The sequence below is a fragment of the Ixodes scapularis genome, unplaced genomic scaffold (genome assembly GCF_016920785.2).
Source record: "Ixodes scapularis isolate PalLabHiFi unplaced genomic scaffold, ASM1692078v2 ptg001158l_1___fragment_3__unscaffolded, whole genome shotgun sequence".
NCBI lineage: Eukaryota > Metazoa > Arthropoda > Arachnida > Ixodida > Ixodidae > Ixodes > Ixodes scapularis.
This window is the reverse complement of record NW_024610108.1, coordinates 395,509-417,360: the sequence shown is the minus strand read 5'-3', so window position 1 is coordinate 417,360 and position 21,852 is coordinate 395,509. Positions and strand designations below refer to the sequence as shown.

At 45.5% G+C, this 21,852-nt stretch overlaps 1 protein-coding gene across 1 annotated transcript; it reads left to right on the top strand.

The window, feature by feature from the left end:
- The first annotated feature begins 1,534 nt into the window (after positions 1 to 1,534).
- LOC120847051 lies at positions 1,535 to 21,413 on the top strand. The gene is made up of 5 exons (XM_040218987.1): positions 1,535 to 1,630; positions 4,418 to 4,433; positions 14,344 to 14,488; positions 17,238 to 17,622; positions 21,021 to 21,413. Exons 1-5 carry the CDS (start codon positions 1,580 to 1,582, stop codon positions 21,324 to 21,326), a joined length of 903 nt encoding a protein of 300 aa, XP_040074921.1. The 5' UTR covers positions 1,535 to 1,579; the 3' UTR covers positions 21,327 to 21,413.
- Positions 21,414 to 21,852: the final 439 nt, after the last annotated feature.

The following is a 21,852-nucleotide window of genomic DNA, read 5'->3' as shown; positions in this document are numbered from 1 at the left end:
AAGTCTATGTAGTGGTTTGACCCGCGGGACGCAGGGGCATAAGGTTTATCACAAGCAGGAATCTTGAAATGTGTGCTTGTCCCCGCTATCTCCGAATGTTTGAGTTAAGATGTTTTACGTTTTACCCTGCTTTGTCATAATTTCAAGCGCATTTAAGTGCACAGTTATCTCTCTTAAATAAATCTAGATAGGAGACATGTACAAGGAACTAAAGAGAATATTCCAAGGGATTAAGCAAGCGAGTCACGTTGTGTTCGTTCTTGGGGTTTATAGGGTTCGAAAGAACTACTCGACTATATGGCGTTAAATGGACATGATTAACGATAATTTAGAATTACCTTGTGCACATCTTTTTTTTTTATATCTGGGCGTTTCCTTCGTGAATGTCACAGTCGCGAGCTGGCATGAGAACCAAGTTTGATATTCGTGTTGTGCACGTTCCTCTCCTGAAATAACTCCATGTTGTTACTTGTTAATTAATCAAAAAGTTACGAAAATAAGCTATTCGTTCCTTTTTGTGTGTACGTGGAGCACCACTACCAGTCTCACTCTTGGTTTGCACTTCTCTGGGACAACTGCAGTCTCCCGAAGACCTTGCAGCAGTGATTCACCCACTCCTGTAAAGAGTGCAAATGAATAGCCCCTTTCTTCAGCGTCTTCGCCTGGAATGTGAAACACTCCATCATCCTGTGTGGACCAGACTTCGCCAAGGATTCTCTGAGACAGGTAAAGATAGTGGTGCCCTACGTACACAAGGTCAGCCATAGGAGTACGAAGGTGTCGGAAAGACACCAACTCCTGGTTATTTTCTCCGCTCCCATGAAACTGAAGATGTTGTGTGGTAGAACTGCTAGAAGAGCAGCACACGTCACATGATGCGAAAAGAAGGATTAAAAGTATTTCGTAGCGTGCGAGTTGGGAATAGTGTATAGAATACGGCTATCGTGTGGCAAACAGGTATATTGGACAGTCTGGTAGATGCGTCAACGATAGACTGAGGGAGCGTGCATTATCTGTGAGATCGTCCCATGCCGGTCATTTGGCGATTAATTGCGACAGGTGAGGGTGCACCCCTATGTTTCAAGATACAGTACTTAATAATAATGCGGCACAACAACAAAAGGACGAGGAAGATAACGGAAGCATTTTACATACTACGATGTAAGGAGGCCACGTGTGTCAGTGCTCCCTTTGTGACCCTCCATCCAAAAGAGATACGATATATCGGCTAATGGGAACGTGGTGTTTTTTTTTTTTTCGCGGCCTTCATGTTATTTCTTATTAAATTTCAGTTGCAAGTCAGCGCCTTCTCTGTGTGCACACTCTTCTTCTGACCCGTCGTCTGTTTGAGCTGTATTCTTGTTCCGATGCGTCACCAACTGGCCCAAATTTCTACGCTGCTATATTTCCGAAACGACGCTTAGCAATAACCGAGGTCAAAATGCGTTCCACGTTTTAAGTTTATCTGTCAGTGGCGCCAATATACTTATCTTCTGCATTGGCGAGCAATCCCCGGTATAAAAGGGACTATCCTATCTGCAGGGTTTACACGCGAATCTCATTCTCCAAGGTATCAGATATGACTCCCTACATCTTGCTTCTTCTGGCAACATGCTGCTACTCCCGTTTAGTAAGTTTGCCCTCTCTATATCTTGTCTTCTCACACTTCTCTATATATTGTCTTCTCGCACTATGTCTCCTAAAAAAAAACAGAAATATTTTCTTGCTAAAGCTTATATTCGTACGCTACGTGTTCTCGCAAAAAGATGCAGTTACTTTTCAACCGCGGTAACGGACTATTTTGTCGCTAGCCTCAAAGAACAAATGCAACACAAGACAGACCCCAACATGGATCAGTCTGACTGCGCATGATGTTAGAAGTTCCTAAGCGAACGTCGATGGGCGCCATGCGCGATGCTACGATTCAAGCTTAAAGTGATATATAGAAATACATCAACATTATACAAATAAATGCATCTGGAAATGCAAACTCCAAAGATATAATTTTATGCAGAGCGAATATTTTTACGAATAGAATCAGCAGATGAATGCAAGATAAAAGATAAATGTTTATAGAGGTGAAGAGGCGCCTCGATCTAGAACAAAGAACAACAGTACATTCTACGTCGGCGATAAAAGGGCGACTGGTTTGTACTTGCTGTACTATCGCAAACAATATGAGCGTGAACGCGCCTCCGCGTGTCGCAGCTACCTGAGGCGCCGTCCTGCGGCGCCGTTGTGAAGTTTTGCGCATGCGTGTAGAAATCCTGTCGGTGTTCTCGCTTTTGACTGTTAACCCCCGTTTGTCGTCTGCTATGCGCGCGCTGGCGGCCGCTCGCGCTGTCGTCTGCTATGCGACTCGTGTATTTCCGTCACAACTTAGAGAAACAACTTAACATGATTCACGAGTTTCCTGCGCGATAACGCAATGCCCACATTTGATACGTAATAAGTAGCTGGATTCTTTCATTGGGTCGAGATACAGCGACAACAGACAAATGAAAGAAAGACAAAATATCTGCAAAGCTTAGCGTTCAACTACGCTGAGCCCGGAAAACATTCTGTTGAGTGAAAAATGCCTAGAGTTCCTGACGACGAACAGATCAACATAGTTGAGCTGTCCCTTCGAGGCTACTCTCAGAGGGCTATATCTAGCATGGCTGGAAGACCGCTGAAAACGGTGAACCGGATAATACAAGCATATAGGCACGAGCTGTCCAGAGCAAACACAACTCGCGTAGAAAGCGAGTGTGTCCGCCGGAGCACGCAATGTTGTGTGGCAGACGACAACACGTGCGGACGCCAGCGCGAACACGAGTCGTCTAGGAGACGACAGCGTGAGCGGCCACCAGCGCAAACAGGAGTCGCATAGCAGACGACAGCACGAGCGGATGCCAGCGCGAACACGAGTCGCATAGGAGACGACAGCGTGAGCGGCCGCTAGCGCGCACAGGACTCGCATAGCAGAGGACAGCACGAGCGGCCGCCAGCGCGCGCATAGCAGACGACAGACGGGGGTTGATAGTCAAAGCGAGAACAGCGACAGACTTTCTGCACGCATGCGCAAAACTTCACAACGGCGCCGCAGGGCGGCGCCTCAGATAGCGGCGACACGCGGAGGCGCGTTCACGCTCATATTGTTTGCGATAGTACGTTCAGGGAAGTTCTGAACTGGAAAGCACGGTGTCAACCGAGAAGGATCTGGAACTTTACTGAGGAGAAAAGATCGGGGGGGGGGGGGGGGGGGGGGGGGAAGAAATGATGAGCCATTGCACCCTCTGAAGGTGGATGAGCAGCGATGCTGCTTAGCACACGACACAGACCCGCACCGAGGAGCCGGAGGAGACTAGACACGCGCGACTGGACCGTTACCATGGGAAAGCGGAAGGAGAGGAAACTGGGGACTCAAGCGCTTGGAATGGCGATAAAGAGAGGGCGGTGCGAGCGTAGGCATAGCGGACACTGGTCGCGCTGCGCAAAATCTTTAAAAAAACTCGATTATCTGCGTAAGAGTCTACTGATCACGAAAATAGTGCCGATTGAGAAATCCACTGAAAACACCAATTTCTGAAATCAATGAGAATGCAGGGAATGGTGTTATACGCACCGCAGTTGCCGGCGTCTGCACGAGTAACTGTTCTAAAGCAAAAACACAAAATAAATGACAGCTTGCACGCGCTTTTGTGAAAGCTTTATTTTGGTTATTTACTCGGAATATTTTTTACAGGGACCGCGTGCGCGTGCGGCGGTACGAGCGTAGAGATTTTGGATACGAACACCAAAAAACAACGAAACCCAAACCATAAACAGCTTCGCTGTGAAGAAAAAATACCAAAAATACCGGGTTTGAACTTTATTCTACGGTGTGTGGCAGCCGTGTGGGTTGCCGACTGCGCCAAGCAACGCGGCAGTATTGTTTATCAAGTTTCGTGCTTTTGTCACCTGTTTTTAGCTACCTCATAACGATTCAGTATATGACTTGCACGTGACGCCGGTCTTCCCTTCTTTCTGGTGGTCAGAAGCACCTCGATAACGCAGCGAAAGCTGCCCTTTCATGCGCCCTTTTCCCCCAGTGGCAAGACGCGTATCGCTAGTGCACAGAAGCTACCCTGTCACGCGCCGTTTTCCCCTATATATCTGATCAAGTGACGTCAGTGCAAGCTTGTATAGACGTTTTGCCTTCGAAGACAATGTGCTACTCAGAGATTTGTAGAGCTTCCCTGGAATTGCTGACCACATCTCGTGTAACAGATTACGTTCATCTTTTTTGCTCAACGCAGCAAAGTGGGGAACATTAAATGTGGAGTAAGGGTAATAAAGTCTCGTCAAGATAGAGTTCTTATTTGCAAAAAAAACGCATATTATTTGTTGTTCCATATGGTGCGTCTAATTCTGTTGTTTCCCTTCGCCCCCACAGGTGCTTCAGGACGCTGGTAAGCATAAGAATCCCATATCTAGTCACCTTGTTCACTAAAGAGTCAAAAGTGCAATGTCGGTTTTCTTAAAGAAAAATCCTGTTAGCGTACTTGTCTTCAAAACTACAGCGATTCAAAATGAGAAAATGAGAGGCAACCTAAGGAAGGTGGTGAATGCTTTAGGCCATCTATGCTCACAGGGAAGGGGCATAGAAACACTTGAAGGTACAGCGAATCCCCAAAAATTTTAACTTCCGAGATAGCGCAAGTCCTATACTATCACAATTTTTTTATTCCAAAGTTATATATTTGTCTTCAAATTTGGAGTTTTAAAAGTCCCGAAAGTGTCAAGGTAGAAAAAAACTTGTCTGACCAGAGTCTTGGTATATTGGCCTCAATGTGACAGACAGTCGCCAAAATTGGGCTTCACCGCTGGTTCTTCGGTTGACGTTTTTGGCTCAAGTCTGCCACCTTGCAAAGTATATGATGAGCCAGAGAAAATCCAGAGAAACGCCGAAGGAAATTATTATGCCACTAATTAACGCCTTATTGCAAAATCGTGTTACTCTAAGTTACACCCAATGGAGGGCTACTCTTGAGCCAAGTTAGCCGTTTCTCTGGCGTGATGGCTTGGACATGTAATAAAAAACATGTCTAAAGAGAAGATAAAAAAAATAAACCCATTTTTTTACTTCGCGAGCCACATGTTGAATAAGAACCGATTCCGAAACAAGTTTCTATTTTGAGACCCTGAGCCTCGAGAAAGAAGCACGTTTCCGAATCGCTCTTGAAGCAGAGGACTGCCCCGTCTCCCAGAAAGAAAAATAACTACTTGGATGGGACACGTCTGTCACGCAATAAAGAATTGCCCTAGAAATAATTGCAGAACAATGTTTACATTTGTTTTATTCTTTCCTTAACAGTGTATGAATTCATAACGCCAAATTGTGTTGTTTCAGGGGTTGTACTTTTTGTGGCATAACAGTTCTATTCGGCATACGTTTATGTGTAGACACGAGCAAAACAAACTTTTAATTTATTGGCATTATCAAAAACAAATTTATTTTTGGAGTTCAGTAGACGAGGGATGAAGGAAGAGAAGGTAAATGGGACGAACGCCAACTTTGCAATGCGAAATGCACGATGTGTTCGTAGCTTGGGGAGAAACCTTCTAAATTAGGCATTTGGGTCGACGTCTGCATGCTTCAATCCAAAGCGCTTAGGCGGAAAAGAGCGGGTTGGTGAAAATACAAAAAATGAATGAAAGAATAAAAACACGTGTGGTCAAGACGATGCAAACCAGTTCTTTCAGAAGAAACAGCACAAATATTTGAAAGAACTGAGCTCTCTTGCTCTCGGTCCTTGCCCCTAGGTGTTTTGTATTCTGTCATTGATTCTTGTATAGGAGCGGAGCGGAAGCACCCAATGCAGATTCACAGATCGACTTCAATCACGACTGCGCTTGTAACAACATTAATCATTGCAATGACCACTGAATGGTGCTCGTGAAAGTCGTCGCGTGAGCAGAACTACTGGGCTTGTCAAAGTTATTTTTGTAGCGGTGACACGAAGCGCCATGTTTTTTTCATTTCCTCGTGTCTAAATACTTTTACGTTCGATATTCAGCGCAAGAGAGCTACAGCGCATGCGCAGAACGCGGTCCAGGGCTCAGTGGACGAATATTTCAGAGCGCCGAAGGCGATTGTACAAAGGGTCTACTGAACTAGTCGACATTATCTAGCGGAGCGGTCCTTGTAGTTCAGTGAACCGACTGACCCGAAGAGGAGACGTTAGGCAACTTAGATACAAGCTATGGACCGACAACGTTGTCTGATAAACATGACATTACGCTAGAAGAATTGCAAGCAGGCCGATAGTCGGAACACCACCTGCATCGGAGTGCGTATCCAGGAAGGCGTGCCTCCGGGTTATCGGTACCCCCGTACATTACAAATTACACAAATTAAGTATACAAATTTTCTAGTTCTATTAGAGTAAAAGTATATTTTAAGTATAGATTAAGTATCTGAAGTATAAGCTTAACATAGCATTAGACTATTTTGTATTTTAACACAAGGGTCCGCGCACCCGTGTCTACTCGCTTGTGATTGTCCCTTGTGTCGCGCAAAAAACCTCTGAACAAAGAAGTAGTGTACAATCTAGTGTTTAATTAACTAATTGTTTTTGTTTTCGCGCACGGAAACAGCTGATACCTTGCTAACAATGCAAAAGAGAACGTTATCCTCATACACGCTTAGTAATTTAACTAAATCTATATATACGTTTAGTGCATTACTTTTTACTAAAGGTAGGCTTGGCCCGCACACGATGAAGGTAGAATAAATCAGTCACCCTTTGTGCGTCGTATACACTCCGTGCGGGAACTATAGGGGGCGCTTTGAAAAACGCGCGCAGCGCCGCTAGCGGAGGAGCTGGCGTTCGACAGTGAGGCGCGTTCAGCAGCCTGCGGCGCCTTTTCGCATGCCAAGCTGTGGCGGCGGAAGCGCGCACGGACGAAACTTTTGCTTTTTGAGCCGATACGTTGAGGCTGACGTTGCATGAGTGCTGGGGCAGAAGGGCATTTAGCTGTTCTCTACTTCTTATATATTGAGTTTGAGTCGTTACTAAGGGTAATTTCTCTAATTGCAGCCGAAAAAGGACTTGGAGCAATTTTCCGAAAAGCAAGATGGCCGCCACCAAAATTGCTCTGAGTGGGAAATTTATTTCGCTCGTCGCTGTAAACGTAGGACTGTTGGAACGATAATATTGGAGGCGAGTGAGATGTTCACTAAGTTTGTGCACGAAGGGTGCCAAGTTTCATTAAGACAGCAGGTGTGAAAGTTATGTTTCTAACGAATAAAGAAATAAAGCTGTACGGGATATCCAATATTGGACCCAAAATGTTGTGTTATAACCGGGCTCTGCGAAGTGCAGATTTGGGCACACAGGTGCTTGGACTTGACAGTAACATGATACAGCACTTATTGTACCAAAAAGAGGTGGCAGCGGGAACCCAGGAGGAAATTTGGTTTGGGCGGCGTAACTCAATGGTAACAGGTTTTGACCATGAAAGGGCTGTCAAGAGAATACCACTCGTTGTTGGAGGTGGAGACTTTACCGGTAGGAAGGTACTAGTGGACTGTACTCCCAATTGAAGCAACTTTACGAAAGGTGGTTCCAAAGCCGAGAAAACAAAGTTGTCGGCCAACAGACGGTTTGGCCGCCAAGGGCTTTTGCGGTCAGCTGTTGTGTAATAACCTGTTGTGCGAGGTGCTGATTTTCGGCGCACAGGTACTTTGACATGACCATCACTTGGCACAACACTTGTTATAACAAAAAGAGTTGGCATAGCGAAACCTGTGGCGGCGTAACTAAATGGGAACTGGCTTTGACCGTCAAAGGCTGTCTGATAATATCACTCATCGTGGCAGGTGCACGCTTTAGAGGTAGGAAGGGACCAGTGGACGGTACTCCCAGTTCGAACCACTTTGCGATAGTTGGCTCTAAAGCCGAGAAAAAAAAAATGTTGTCTACAGAACTGGGGATATCAGCGTTTCGTCATCTAAAAGGAGGCTGATCAAGAAAGAAAGCACACCACATAAACTTCCATACTCCAACGTCGATTCACCAGTGATATCGAGTTTCATTGTTGTTTTCTTTAGACTTATATTTGTCACTTTTTTACCGTTCGAATCTTTCTTCATGAAGTACAGATTGCGTGCCATACTTGTCCGGAAATATCATCGACACGTACGATGGGGACGAAACTTCTTTGGAGGGCATTCCTCCAACGAAATTGGCACTGCATACCCGCGAGTGTGGGATGGCATTTCAGTTCGTCCCATCGGCGCTGATACATGTAGGCGTTACTGGTACGAAAACAAACGCAGAGCGCCAAGCGGCAGTGTAGAATATGTCAGCCGTGCCGACACAGTGGCAGACATGATCGAGAGACCAAATTTCTCGCGTCGTACGGCACGGCTCCATCGTTGTCGCTGTCCCACAAAACCTCGGCAAGCTAAAAAACTGTGAAACTTTGTCCCCACGAGATACGACGCATAACTATTGAAGCACTTAATGACGCAGCACAGGCAGCACTTCATGCTGTGAACCCAGCGCAACCGCACCGATCGGACTTCAACGCGTACCAACGTGCGTGGCGTGGTTTCGGTTTCGTTTTCTCTGGGGTTCTCACTGCCTACCTTCGGTACCGGCCGCGCGGCGGCGCGCCAGTCGCGTCGCACGGAGTGTATATGAATATTCCTTTGTGGAGGAACTTAGCCTGCTTTCTTGAAGTTAAGGTATTCGCACGATGATCTTTCGTCATATCAAGGCCACTCTACAAGTTTAGGAGCATAATACAAACCAAGCTTTTCTTTCTCTGACCACCGAGGAGGCCAACACTGAAAAATACACTCGGTTGTCTCTCGGCAACGTTCTAATAGACCAAGTCAATGACAACTAGCACCAAGAGGCAAACCTCCTCTGCTCTTCCACTTTTAGCGATAGCAGGCCGTTTACTGATTGACAAATATAAGAAGGGGGAATGGGAACGGGAAGTATAGAGCGCCAGCGTCTATGGACAGTTCCACAATCGAGTTGCTTTCAGCTCCAGTGTTTTCAGATTTTTTTCTGAAGATTCGCAGTCGTGAAAATATCTACTAATTGGTTTCTCGGGACATTTTTATTGAAAGGAGAAAGGGGGCCAGGAACAGAGACCTTTTGAAGAAAGACAACAGAAAAAGAAAGTCAGAGCGAACGAGGCGGGGCGGAAGGAGTGCGGGTTTAAAAACAAGACTCTAAACAAATTCCGCAAGTAGCCTTTCCTACTGGACGCGGAGGAAGACACACCAGAGCGAGCGATGAAGGGTCCCAGCAAAACACGAAGCTTAGAATTCGATTGAATCTGAAAAATGCCATATGCGCGCAGGGACAATGAGCGAGTCAAAGGTATTGCTTATCATCCATGGGGCACATCGCAATTTTAGGACATAATTTGTTTTATCAGCCGATTTTCATGAAGTTCTGTAACCTATGGCTTTAGCATCGAGCTGCAACGAAAAAGCGACACCGAAAAGGGCTATGCCCACAGAAAACCATACAAAGCCACCTCAGTGCCCCGGCAGGATTTTAGCTTCAGGTTGTGAGCCGAGTGCTTCGCCGATTCAGCTATCTGGTGTCGGGGATCCGGGCATATATAAGATAAGTCCCTCGCGCGAGCACGCAATCTTGCGTTTTGCGGCCTTTCCTGTCACGCTGCGCTATCTCACGGCGTGTTTCAGAAATAAAAGCGCATTGTTCTTTGGCGCTGCCGATCAGAGGTCATTCCATTCTCATTTGAAAGGCCTACCCACATTCTATGCTTACCAGTAGCTTTGAGCATGATCACGCTTTCTTCCAAGTTTATTCGTATTCAAAGCTTCGTCATTCGCTCAGGTTCGTTTATTGCTCGCAGTGATTGGCTGTATACGTGTTCTGCAGGAAAGTCAGCTCAGTTTATTTTTTATAGAGAACAATGCTAAATGACATTTGTTCGTGTTACTTGCGAGATGGTCAGGTTAATTTATGGAATCGACCGTATTTTCCGTAAACCTTTGTTTTTTTGTTTTTTTTCTCACAATATACCAAAAATATTTCTTAGCGCATTATCATCGCCTGAATGTAAATTAAATTTGTGGACTAATTTTAGATATAGCCGAAAAATAACAGTCCTTTCTTACTTTTTGTTTTCGTCAAAATTACACACCAGTTGGTTTCACTAAAAAAAAAAAAAGCGATCACATGAGCGGAGGCTAGTAATTTGCCCGTAGGTTACTGGGCAATAAACTATGGAGTATATCCCGCATCAATATACAATGGCATGCGACGTTTGGAAACATTCAGATGCTATTCCAAAAAGTTTAAACGCTGCTTGCCTCTCATAAAGTTGTATACATGATTCGGGTTCATTTACTTCATCGTGGTTCTTGCATCTTAACCACTTTTTATTTTTTTTTATTGTGGAAGAGATCGGACTGAGACATCAGTTACTTTGTGAAAATTCACACTATTGGACTCACCTTTTGTTCTTACTTGTCGTAAGGACATTTTTTTAACAATAAAAACATATGGAATTCGCAAAAAAAAAAAAAAAACCTCGATTGCCATAGTCTATCAGTGTTCTTAAAACAGGTTTGTGACACGTATTCGTCGTAAAGAAGAACTCCGCCGATTTTTCGGTGGACTTGGATTTTGCTACAAATTTGCAGACAACTGATAACCAAAATATTTTATAAAAATGAAACTTTTGCGTGAAGTTATTGAATTTTCAAGTTACGCCGGCCGCGAGGGTTCCAGGAGGCGACTCTCCACTGGCAACAATGAAAAATCCCTGCTTTTCCCTACCCGTGTACGTCATCGGTGGGCAGGCGGACGAGCGACTCGGGCAGCCGCCAAGTAGCTTTCCGGGGGCCAGAGATTTGTTTTTTTCATCGCAGTTTCAAGGTTGAAAGTTTCTTTGCAATGGACAGTAGTCTGTGGTCCGCGATAGGTTGTAGAAACAGTGCCGGGAAAAAGCTTTTTTTTTAGCCTTGTTTTCGTTGAGGAACAAAAAAAAAATGCGTTCTCCGCAGCAATGGAGGCCAGCCACATCAAGGTCCTTTTGGGCGAGCAGTGTGCCGAGAGAACTAGTGTCACGTGAAACATTTTCACTTATGCTCGGAATACTTTATAGCCGCGTGCTGCGAGTTGAGTGTCCCACAGCAACGGGAACAGCTTCAAGAGCGGCAAGCGCAAACTCAAGCCGGTTGTGACCGCTACGACATCCGTCCAAAGGCTCATTTTCGTCTTCTGCGCATGAGAAAGGGAGTAGCAGTGACGTCAGAACGCCGAGCCCTCATTGGCTGATCGCGACTCCCTATCTGAGCGTCGTCTGCTACTTCGCAACGTCGTCTGCTCGCAGCATCGTCTGCGTCTATCTTACCTTTCTTGCGACTTTCGGAAATCGAGCGAGCTCGACTTCGCCTTTTAGAGAGGGCAGACGAAATAACTCGAGCGGTACGTTGTTTTTGTCTAACAACTAGCAGGCGCGCATTAAGGAGGGAAGTCAAAGGACTCACTGGCGAGGTGTCCCGAGGCACCGAGGTTTGTTTGCTAAGAACCGAGAGTGAGCGTGTATGTGTCCGCAAGTTCCCTCCCAAATGCTTTTTCTCGCCTTTCGTGTGCGGCGAGACTCCTCACTGTTTAACGGCGTCGGCGGGTTGGCGCAGTTAACGTCGTCTGCTAGTCAAAGCGACGGCTGCTTTACCCTTCCTGCGTCTGTCGGAGCTTCACCGCTTTTTTACCGGCAAGAGTCACCGTTGCCTCGGAAAACAAGGAGATGACAAGAGGAAGAGATTGACCTCTTAATATAAAATTGAGGTCAGCGATCAAAGTATAAGACGGGAAGGGTTCACAAGGGTCGCGCGAGCATATTCCATTCAGCACGCCAGCCGGTCGTGGGCAGACGGTCACCGAGTCGGAGTGCCTGCTAGGCCTATCTGCCGAGCTCACTTGGTCGTTGCCGTTGGAGCTTTTCCCCGGTGTTTGTGGGTCCAGCGTTCTTGTTCGTCGTGGTTTGTTTCAAGTACTTTTTACTTTTTTCTTGCTGCTTGAAGTCGGAACGCGTGAGAAGCGCGCGTAGAAAAATAACCGTCCGTTGGTCGTCGCGACCGCGACACTGTCTGTCATGATGATTTGATCGTAAGAAGTGCGTAAGACAGCTTCGGAGCTGTCGTAGGGTTTCGTCGTAACCTGCGCAAAACTTACGAAAATTTTGTTTTGTGAATACGAATTTGTTCTCAAGTTTTGTCTTACGCATATTTTTGGCGTAAGATCGTTTTGTGAACCTAGCCTCTGGCCTCTGCACTTCCGAAAGTCGAAGGAAAGGTAAGACAGACGCAGACGACGTTGCGAGCAGACGACGTTGCGAACGAGCAGACGACGCTCAGATAGGGCGTCGCGATCAGCCAATCAGGGCTCGGCGTTCTGACGTCACCACTACCCCCTGCGCAAGAAGCAGACGAACTTGCCCTCCGCATAGCTTGTGCTACTCTCGGAGTTGCACTCGCGCAGCCGATATGTTAAAGACGAAAAGTGAAACGTCTAAACAGGGTTCAAATCTGAATTTTGACATTGTCGAAAAATTGCTATTCCTGTCTGCTATTACAGACGTTTATGAAGCAGATGTTGAGCTCGATAAATATATTATAGATCCTTTGCCTGGTTTGTAAAAGGGTTGGCGTGCAATGTTCTCTACAGAAGAAGTGATAACGCCTTTAATTTATTGAACTGCGGAGAAATTTAACATAGGGCTGAACATATTGATGTGGTTGAAGGGAGGAATGCATTTTACGGCTGATGAAAACTGTGCTATGCCAAAACTTAATTAAAAAGAAATCTGACATAAAATTACCCCCTTCCCATATGCTCTCGTGGAGGGGTGTTTGAACGTGTTGCGTTATATTTCAAGAATAAATAAAAAGGTAAAAAAAAATGCGGGTACATATTTTTCTTTGGTAACTTTTGTTAACTGAATGATTTTGAATTAAAAGTATATTGACGTCTTTCTGTACCTTACGCACTATTGTATCTTCAAGCAAATTTTCTTTATTGGAAGATGAAGAGTGTATTTCTGTATTTTACAGGCATTCAATTGCAGCTTGACGTTTGGCTTGGTGGTTCCGGAGTTCTTTAATTGTCATTGTAACACGATCTTCATTACCGGTAACATGCCATCTGGTCCACACAAATTCAGTTAACTTCGTCCTATACATTTCATTGTTTATTAGAATCACAGTCTACATGTGTTAGTTCCCAGCCCAGCGTGTACATGTTCGTCGCGGAGTTCCCCTTGAAGGAAAGCATATTTTTTTTATTTACGCCCACTCATTGTTTTTACGAAGGCCTGGACCATTCGGGTTTACATTCCCTCAATCGCTGAAGACGTCCGCTGCTGTGTTCAAGTCCTGAAAACGGCAAAGGGAAGGATACGAGGAATTCCTGGGAAGGGGTGGGGGACAGGCAACGTGCACGCCGGGCACACCATCGCAGGTGTCATGCGACCTCAAGTTTAAGGAGCACCGACGTCAAGGAAAGACGGCAGTGGAGGCGAGGAGGAAAACCGAGCTGTTTTCCTGGTGGATGTCCGAACAGGAGACAGACATTCGGACTTGAAATTTCACTTCCGATGGGGAAAAGTGTCGCTTCACGCATTTTGAGAGTATCAATGTTTGGCCACACCTTTACAATCGTTATAAGTTTTAGCATTAATCGAATCACTGAAAGTATAAATCTGCCAATATAAACATGAGCGAATCATGTTGAGAAGTACTGAATAGTACAAATATTTGTTTCCGGCGCTTATGTTTGGTCGTGCCTGGCCAGGCTTACGAGGTGACCCCCTATTAAGAAGAAACTTATACCAATTTCTTGAACTTAAAGAAAAATATTCAGCCGTCGCCGTTTGTTTTAAATAGTGCCTCAATGTGAGCTAGATACCTTAAGACAGAAGATAAAAGGCGGCACTCTTTCGTTCACACCGGAAAAAATTGTAAAGTAAAAAAAATATAAATAACAAGTTGCAGATATTTGATCATATTTTTGTGTTAGTCCTTTGCACGATCGAACACAACACACTGTTCGCTGAGGTGCCAAAACGTAGCAGCATCTGTTCACAAAACCAAAGTGTTCGTGAAGAAGGTGCACTGCGGAGAACTGCTCGGATCGGTAAGACGCACGTACGTTTAGTTATATCACTGAGCGAACTTATTTAGTTGAACGTGTCTACTGCGTCCAATGAACGTTACTTACGCTGCGCTTTCCTCAAGAACTCTCATTTAAATGATGTCAGAGTGCGGGATAATTTCTTGTTTTGTTTTTTTTTGTGTATTTGTTTGCATTGCACCAACAGCGGCTAACCCACTCCTATTCGACCTCGAGGAAAAGATTCAGGCGTTTGTGGACGCACTTTCGGTGAAGCACGGCGTCAAGGTTTCCTGGTGGGACATATACGGGAACAACTCGGAACTCAAGTGGTTCAACGTTAGAACGCATCCGTAAGTTGACAGCACGCCTATCTTGCATTTGTTTGTTCAATTTATTGATTGAGCATTACGTCTGTCTCTACGTACTTAAAGATAATTAATCAGGCATTTCGACACCCCGACGCTTCGATTTACTTTTACTATAGGCGATACTTTTCATCGTAATCCAGCTCAGCGGACAAAATGAAAACGCTCGCGCTGCAGAACTCAGATATCAAAAAACGGTGCAGAGCACCCGTTTTAATCTGGACGAAGATCGTACCGGAGTGCGATTGTATATGCTACTGCCATAGCCTCCTCTATACTCACCAAACCTGGCAGGTCGACGACGGAGCCATATATATGCATAGAGTGTGCGGTCGCAAATTCTGAGAGCGAAGGTCTTGGAGCAACGAGCATCAAAGAGCCATTTCTCGGGGAGCCTGGACGTCAGCGCGCAGCTTTTGCACCGGCGAGGACCCGAAACACATTTGTTCGCTCGGGAGACGTGTGTTTCGGCGTCTCGCCGCAGCGAGGCGCCAGCCTTGTGGCTCTCCTCTCATTCGTTGTCTGCCGCTCCACCTTTCCTTTTCGGCGGCCGCTCCTCGTGGCGATCTGGCAGGCTTTGTCAGTATATAAGAGGCTATGCTACTGCCTAATGCACGTCCATTGCTAGTGCAGTAATGCTGCCAGTCGTAGTTCACTGTCTAAATCTTTCTGATGCAACGGTGACACCAGACGCACATTGAGGCTGACTAACTTGCCGCTGTGTAACAGCAAATGTACGTTTACATCAATATATCTTTTATGGGCTCTTCCGCCACTCAAAATGCCGATGTAGGAAGAAGTAGGGCGTCCGTTGCGTGATATCACGGCCTCAGGTCACAACACGTCGTCTGACGTCGGAGTCACGGGTCGTCACGAGGCGCCACGGTGTCACTTCACGCTACCATGTCCCAGGAGGCCACGGTGTCACGTCAGGCTCCCACGCGAGACCGTGATGTCACGTGACGCCATGAGATCGCGTGACATTATGATGCCATGCGACATCGCGCGCACCCACACCACAACACGCGCACAATCCGTTAGCAACGGAAAACAACAACAGTAAGAAAGAGACTGGATTTGGAGTCCGCTGTGTTTCTCATTAAATACAATTAGGCACATGACGGCTTGAGCAATCGCAAAAAAGCAGCAATTTCGGGAGAATGACATCGCCAGTGTCACTCTCCGAGCGGACATTCTTGACGGCTTTTCCTCGCAAGGTGCCCTCAGCGGCAGAAAAAGCGAAGCGCGAAGCCTGACTTGCCGCTGTAGCGAGAACGTCGGGCTTATACATCAGTGAAAGGATACATACTTAAAAGTCGGATAAGGTGTCGGTGGATTCACACAGGTCTGACCTGTTTTTTTTTTTTTTGTATCAGATTTGCTGAATTGACGCGGCACCGCACGGACGCTCCTCAGAAAGTTTCTAGTCCAATGTCGACTGAAAATTAACTACAGTGCCCATGCTATAAGTTCGCCTAATTGTACTGCAGCGGACAGGAATAAAAAGAAAGAAGCTCGGTAATATTTTCAACAATGTTGCAATGAACGCACATAATCAGATCAGAAAGTCACCATTAGTCGGCGAGAATAGTTGTTGGGACGTTGTAGTCATCTTAAGAACCCTCGGACCGTATTTGAATAGGCCGATCTCATTAAGCGTTCGCTGTATTCGAGACGGTTTAATTCACAGGAGGTTGACAGAAGTGCAAGGGAGGCTTCCTGTTGTCTCATGCTCTACACGTGCAGAGCTCCGGAGAAGTTGCGGCGCGTCTAAGAAAAACTAAAGTTCCCTGATTCATTGCGGTAGTGGTGGCGTAGTCAAACTGGCGGGTGAGATCGGCCTATTAAAAACTTGCAAATTTTCAAAACCATTCTCCGTAGCATTTTTCAGTCTTTCTTTTGACCCGCGTGCCCTTTGCTGCAAGGCTACAATCTCGACCTCCCGAATACTCTCTTTAGCGAGAAAATGTAACTATACAAGACTCTTTGACCAGCTGTTTTCCCACAGTACATGGTGTTTAGTATATCCAACGAAAGGCCTGTAGACCAGACTCTTGACGTCATCTTCACGATCAAACTCACAATACAAATTGACAAAGGATGCTCAGTCAGCTTTCTGCTGCCACTCGTGTACTTTGGTTCACCTTAAGTTCAGATGCAGCCGCCGCTGATGCTGATGGAACTCTTCAGCGTCAAAAGTGCACCAGTATGGTGCTCGTCATGTTTCTACACGGGATATATAATGGCCGAACTAATCACAAACAAAGCACACCTACTGAATTTCGCTTCTGACGCTGCTTGATTGGTCCCATTAGCCCGTAGCGCGGGCTGGGCCTGCACTTAAGCTGAAACGAAGTTTTCTAAAAAAGTGCTTCACTCACTCAACAAGATCCTCAGCTGAACGCTGTCGCAACTTCAGCGGGGTGATGCGTAGACAAGTCGAACAAGCAGTTCATGTTGTTTATGTCCCCATGGCTTTGGTTCTGAACTTGGCCTCTAGGAACGCGACGGTTAGAGATTTTCTTCCTTGAATACGGTCTATGTTAAAAGAAGGAGGTTGCCAGACTCCCCTTTGTTTCGAATTTGCCAGACATATTATGCTTTTGTATTGAAATAAATAGAGCGGAGATTTATATGAATATTTAGAGGCTTTTTTTTACTGACCTTACTTTAATGAAGTCTACCCTCGACCACCTGCAAAGTTCTTGACACATTGGTAGGTGCCATGTTGCAGGAACAAGATACTCGTCCGAGCCAGTGCCATCAAGTATGGCGAGGTGAAGATAAATTCCCTCCAACCAAAGGTGATCTACACAAACTGGGCCCACAACGAACAGCCCAACACCTCAACGACAACCACGGTGAAGAGATCCACGATGCACAACACGACCCACATGCACAGCACTGAGAGGGCGTTCAGTTGCGGCTTTAAGTTATCCGTCGACGCCAAACTCCCCGCATCTGCGGGCATCACCGCCAACGTATTCACAAATTTCAACCTGAGAAACCTCAACAGCGAATCTCACACCGAGACCGAGAAGTACTCCGTCAAGCAGGTTGTCACTGTGCCTCCGATGAGGTCCGTGAAGATCGAGTGGCTGATCACCGATGTTTCCAGGGTGAGTGAACGAAGTTTTAGACTTGTCGCGTAGTTTTTAGTCTCGCGTGCCTAGTGTCAATATGTCTTTTCAATATGTCACTGATATATTGAAAAAACCCGGGCGTCTTTTTGAGATGCCCGGCCTTCAGCAAAGCTCACGTCGTCTTTCGCCGTGATTGGGCTCTGCATCCACGATCGAGTCCTTACAAAAATATTTACCCACTTTCTACAGAATTTCTATAACAAATAGTGTATACAAGTTATAAATATAAAGAAAGTGGATCCATTCTCCTATCCACTGTCTGTAGCGTTCTGGCGCTTCTATGGAAATTAGTGTATGTGCGAAGATTGAATATATAAATTGTATAGAACGCAGATAGAGATTCTAATGGCAACTAACGAAAAACGGAAACAGGTCAGTTTTGTTACGACAAAAACCATAAACAAACACTGAACAATCATTCGAGTTTTGTCATGATACATATATAGAAATATGCACTCGCCACTTGCCGCGTGAAAGTACCCAGACATCACAAATAGGCACGCCACGAAGCACTAATAACACTGGTAATTCGGTGGCTTTGACTGCTCCGCGTTTGTATGTACTCAGCTTTAAAAGTAATCATTTGACCGACGACCATCCCGGAATTTAAAGAAAAAAAAAAACGATTACATGTAGATTGCTCTTTTTTTTTGTCAATAATTTATATGAAAAGTAATTTTAAGTGTTGTTGAACTGCACGTACAAATATAAAGCATTGCGAGAGGTGATAATTATTTGACACAGTCGAAACAAAAACAGCCTCCGCAAGGAGGCTCGAACAGGGTGCGACCTGTCTTCACCGTACTGTATTTTATTATTCTGTCGAGTTTAGTCTATAATAATTCTATAAAAGTATGACGAAAAGTGTATTTAGTCGTGGCGATAGAAATTGGACACAATTTTTTTTATCTTCTGTACTCGATAGATTTGGGTTGAAAGTAAGCCTATAGAAAGTGTTTAGAAATTTGTCGGTACGACGCGACTGGATAGGAAGTTGAAAGAGTTGTTAAAATGTGAATAGGATGTCTATAGGCTGCCAGAAATATTTTTTTTTTTTGTAAGGGATGACCTGCATGTTGTCCCCACCCTTTCGGCGACAATCGTCAGTCGATGCCAGTGGCAGATTAAGAATAACAACTAATCGGGCAGCCAAAGTTTAATAAAAGTGCCGGGGAGGTACCAGAACTCCGACGCGCATTGTGGAAAAATTTTGCACGCTACTAATTCAAACGAATGACAGCATGGAGGGGCATTTTGCAAAAACAGCTTACATTTATTTAACAAAATGATCATATTTCTGAAATTTTATGTTGCTCTCAGTGTGTGGTTTGCTGAGTCGATTTTTCAGTTGTGTTTGGCACAAAGCGCGACACACGCGTAAACAAAGGAAGATCTTTTCTTTAACGTGATAGATTGCATTGAAAACGTGTAAGGTATAGTAATGATCTTACATTGTGCGAGAGCCTGGGAAGCAAACTTTGGTGTCGAACACTGGCTTATAAAAATATATAGAATCAGTCGCTGACGTCCTGTTAAGCTGACTGTATCACGAGGCAACTGTATCAACAGCTGTTGCGTGCCATCTCTATTGGCTAGTTCGTAGGCTCTAAAAACTTTAAGAAAACATTAATAATACTAGTATTATTATTACCCTGCCGCATCCTATATTCATATGCTCGAAGATCAGCGACGGTTCAGGAATATGCAAATCAGCACAACCCATATAGAATAAAGGGGACAGTAATTAGAGTGAATGCCAAGTAGAGAATAAGGCTGAGCTTACCCCCCCCCCCCCCCCCCGCCCCCCGCCCCCCTTTTCCCCCAAAAGAAAAGTAAAAAAGAATATTTCTGATAGTTCTTTGCATTTCCAGAAAATCGGCGTATGAAGGCTCACCCATTATATCCATAGTTTTCTCTGACATTTAGCCAGCGAAAGCATGTATGACCCCGTGTCTTAGGTATATATTTAACTTACATAAGAAATTTCGTATGATTAGTGTTTAGCAAAGTTTAAAAAATGTTTCTAATCCTACTATGGTCACTCCTAAAAGCAGGTTCGAAACTCAAATGTTCATTGTTTTGCCCAGTCGGCTGGTATCAATTTAACGGAATGTCAAAAAGAAGCCGTGTAACCGACTTTACGGTCAAGCCACCCCACATGGTAGTCGATATTGATAGTCAATCCTTCGCTGCGACTGGTCAGATGTCCTTCGTCGTTTTGGCAACAAAACTTCGACTTTCACCCGTATTCACCAGGCGCGAGTAGGGCCTGTTTAACCACCAACTAACGACGTCGTCGACTAAAATGATCACGTGGCGTGCGATAGTCGCCGCTAAGTGAGCGCTTGGTATTCACCGGTCATGTTTAGGTCCTAGTCGCCCAGCGAGACTAAGAAGTCGACTAACAAATTTTAGTCTTGGAGAAGGGCTAGTTTAGCCGGTGTTACGCGGGTGACTAGCCGCTCAGCGCCATGGCCGCCTCGTATCACCGCTGACCGCCAGCGCTAACGAAGCACTTACTTTTTTCTGAACGCTGGGGGACACATGTACAAAGAATTGGAGGAGCCAATATTGTGTAACTAGCCATGTTCAACGGCCAGAGATACCACTAAAGCGATCTCAGCAGGGCGCCGGACGGCGAGAAAAAACGCATTTACGGGAGCTTCCATGCTTGTTTATGCCGCTGGCAATGCGCCTTCCGTATTTCTTCCTTGCGCTTCTTTTAACTTCTCTTCGTAAAACTCTGTCTCGGGCAATTAGTCTCTCATTGTAACTTTTTTCTTCCTGATAAACATTTATATATTGGCTTTTATACGATAAAAAACCCATTTGCGCAGCGACGTTCAAGTACGCGTGCGCGTGACATCTGTTTTTATGTCATTTCCGCTTGTTAGTTCTGACTAGATAGTCACCCGCGCGCTTCGCGCTCGTGAATACCACAGAACTAGTCGATCCTTAGTCGCTGATTTTTTTCTCTTAGTTCGAGACTAATTAGTCGCGATACTAACTTTAAAACAACGCTAGTTAGTCACGACTGATGAGAACCAATGTTTGAGTTTTGACATACTAGCGTGATTACGATGATCGGAAACACATTTTAAATACTTGTTTTGTGGCTTTAACCAGGATCATTCAGAAATTTTTATTTGCAAAATTAATTCGCTTTTAACTTTTTCCGTGACAAAGTAACTGACAGCTTGAGAAAAGCGGGACGTGGTGAGTCCCGAGTTGTCTGAAGACTGCTTCGTATTGCGTAAAACTGCGGCACTCGCCGATGAGAATGCCCGGAGACGAATCACCGTGGAAGAATCAAAACTGACCCTGCGTTCCTAAAGCTGTTTATGTCTATATTATACAATGTCTTCTCCTTCCAGGAAATCCCCTGGACGGCCGACATCAAAGTGACCGGATCTTTCGGGGTTCGATTCGAGAGGCGAGTCAATGGCGAGTTCCTGTGGTACTACCCCGTGACCAGACTGCGGGATCCGCTCTTAAAGCGCATAGGACCGAAGGTGATGCAATTCACCGCCAACGGAACCTTCGCCAGCGTCTACGGCGTCGACGCTCACCTCAGAGTGTCCGAATACGAGCTGATGGACAAGAACGGGGAACCCTTGGTAATCACCAACCGAACACTACCTCTGAATGCACGCCAAGGGAACGCCGCTGCACCCCAATAAATTGTTTTATTTTTGAGATGTCGACGATGGTTATCTTTTGAGTCATGGACAAGTTAATAAACGCATGGCGTGGTTTTTACAGCGAAATCGGGCTCTTCCTTCCCCTCATTATGATGACGTAGGCGTTTATCATCGAAGGCCTCAAGTGACACCGTGACGTCATAAAGTCAAGTGACGTCGTTACCTTTATGACGTCGCGGTGTAACGTAACATTAGTGTGTCACGTGCCATCCCACTGTCACGTGATGTCACGTTGTTACGTGACTAAACGGTGTCACGCTGTCATACGACTTCAGGCTGTCAAGTGCCCTCGTAGTGTTTCTTGACGTCATGTTGTCCAGTGTTGTTATGATGTCCGATAACGTCAAGGTTGCTGCGATGGGATGTGACGTCATCATATCGCGCGGTGTCATGATGTCAACAGCACGGCGACGCTTGGCGAGTATCGTACCAGTGCTGTCCATAAATTGGTAAAAATTCCGGCTCAATGTCCAGGTTTGCACTGCAGCCGGCAGGTATTGGCGAA